At 40.1% G+C, this 1672-nt stretch overlaps 1 protein-coding gene across 1 annotated transcript in view; it reads right to left on the bottom strand.

Moving 5' to 3' along the window:
* LOC107571140 (golgin subfamily A member 1-like) overlaps window positions 1-1672 on the bottom strand; it is a 25874-nt gene that overhangs the window by 9706 nt on the left and 14496 nt on the right. Inside the window, exons 5-8 of the mRNA XM_016257425.1 lie at window positions 1105-1235; window positions 817-945; window positions 469-638; window positions 174-285 (exon numbers count right to left, since the gene is read on the bottom strand). Of these exons, the coding sequence (XP_016112911.1) occupies window positions 174-285; window positions 469-638; window positions 817-945; window positions 1105-1235 (542 nt within the window). The remainder of the gene's footprint in view (window positions 1-173; window positions 286-468; window positions 639-816; window positions 946-1104; window positions 1236-1672) is intronic.

Below are 1672 nucleotides of genomic sequence, written 5' to 3'. Positions count from 1 at the left end.
TCATGAGCAATGCTATAACACTGTTATAAATGTATAACAGTGAAGGAAATGATAAAGTGCAAGGTGAGCTGAAAACACTTTCAAATGGAAGGTGTGGCTCTGTTCCCAAAAGTGAGCCTCTTGGCTTCTGAGAGTCCTCTGTACTGATGAGCTGCAAGTTGCCAAGTGCTCACCTTCTGGAAATCCTCCGACACCTGCTGGATCAGGCGCTGTAACTCCTGCTCTCTCCTCTCCAGAGCCACAACCCTCCTTTCAGCATCTGTTCTCTCATTCAACAACTCATCCCTGAAAGAGACAGAGAGACACACTGGGGATTTGATTTTTGTCTTCAAGACATTATTATTGAAAGAAAGAAGAATGTCCAACAATCACATTTTCATCCCATTCCAAATATTTTGTAGTAGGAATGAATCAGGGTGTGAACTATTCCTTTAAGGAAGTCAAATTATTCTGTACCTCTTCACATACCTTTGGGCCTGTAGCTGTGAGTTGATCCTGCACATCTCCTCGTGTTCCTCTCCCAGCTCATACAGCTTGTCTTGGGTTTGGCTCAGGGTCAGTCTCGCTGTGTTCAGCTCCTCTCCTCTCAGTTTGAGCTCTCTCTCCCGCTGACTCAGTTGTTCCTCTCGCCTCAGCAGCTGCAGGACAAATTTTATGATCAGGCTGCTTAAATATTCCTTTAATTTGGATATGTATTAGAGTAAAAATTATTGTTGAGTGCAGGAATATGGAGGATGGTGAGGTGTGAAGTCTGTTTTAATGCTATTATTGCTGTGCACAACTCATAAAAGAATACTCAAGGTTCACTGTGCTGACCATGTGTTTGACTTTGGCCAGTTCCTGCTGCTGAAAGCCCTCCAGCTCATCCAAGTCATCTCTCTTCTGGAACAGACCTAAACTCTGCTCCGTCATCTCATCTAGCCGGGCTGCCAGTGACAACTTCTCCTGTTTGAGAGAAAGCAGACAAAACAATAGGTCATTAACACTGATGTTTGAAATAATCATTGATCAGATGCTTTTAAACTGAAAGTGACTTACAAAACACTAGTCAGAGCGACAGTCCTTATCCAAATCTTTATCCAATATGTTAAAAAGCATCTTTACCTGTTCCAGAATAGTTAGCTTTTCCATCCACTCCTGGTCCTTCTTCTCTAATGCTAAGGCCATGCCCTCTGCCATCTTGGCTCTGTTGGACTGGAAAGTTTCATTCTGGTCCTGAAATTTGCGCATGGATGCTGATTGAACACAAAAAACAGAAAGATTAAATCTTTTGTCTTATTTCTATCTTAAAGAAATATTCTAGATCATTTTCAAAACCGTGTCTATGGGCTGCATCTGTGTTGCACGCTTAGTTTTCACAGATGATACTTTAAATACGTTCCTCAGCATGTGCAAACAAGAGGCAAACATGTTTACATTACATACACTTACATTGATAGTTTAACAGGAAAGAGATTTGGAGGGTTTAAAATCAGAAATGTGCAGCTTATATTTTTGTTAAAGCACTTTAAATATTCAATAAAATTTTACATTTTAAATTTCTATAACCCTTAAAAGAAATAGTTCACCCAAAAATGAAAACTTGCTGAAAATTGACTCACCTTTAGGCCATGCAAGATGTAAATGAGTTCATTGGAGCAGATTTGGAGAAATTTAGCATTACATCACTTGC

The sequence above is a fragment of the Sinocyclocheilus grahami genome, unplaced genomic scaffold (genome assembly GCF_001515645.1).
Source record: "Sinocyclocheilus grahami isolate Dianchi unplaced genomic scaffold, SAMN03320097.WGS_v1.1 scaffold1552.1, whole genome shotgun sequence".
Classification (NCBI taxonomy): Eukaryota; Metazoa; Chordata; class Actinopteri; order Cypriniformes; family Cyprinidae; genus Sinocyclocheilus; species Sinocyclocheilus grahami.
Note: the sequence above shows the minus strand (reverse complement) of the source record. Positions and strands in the feature narration are given on the sequence as shown.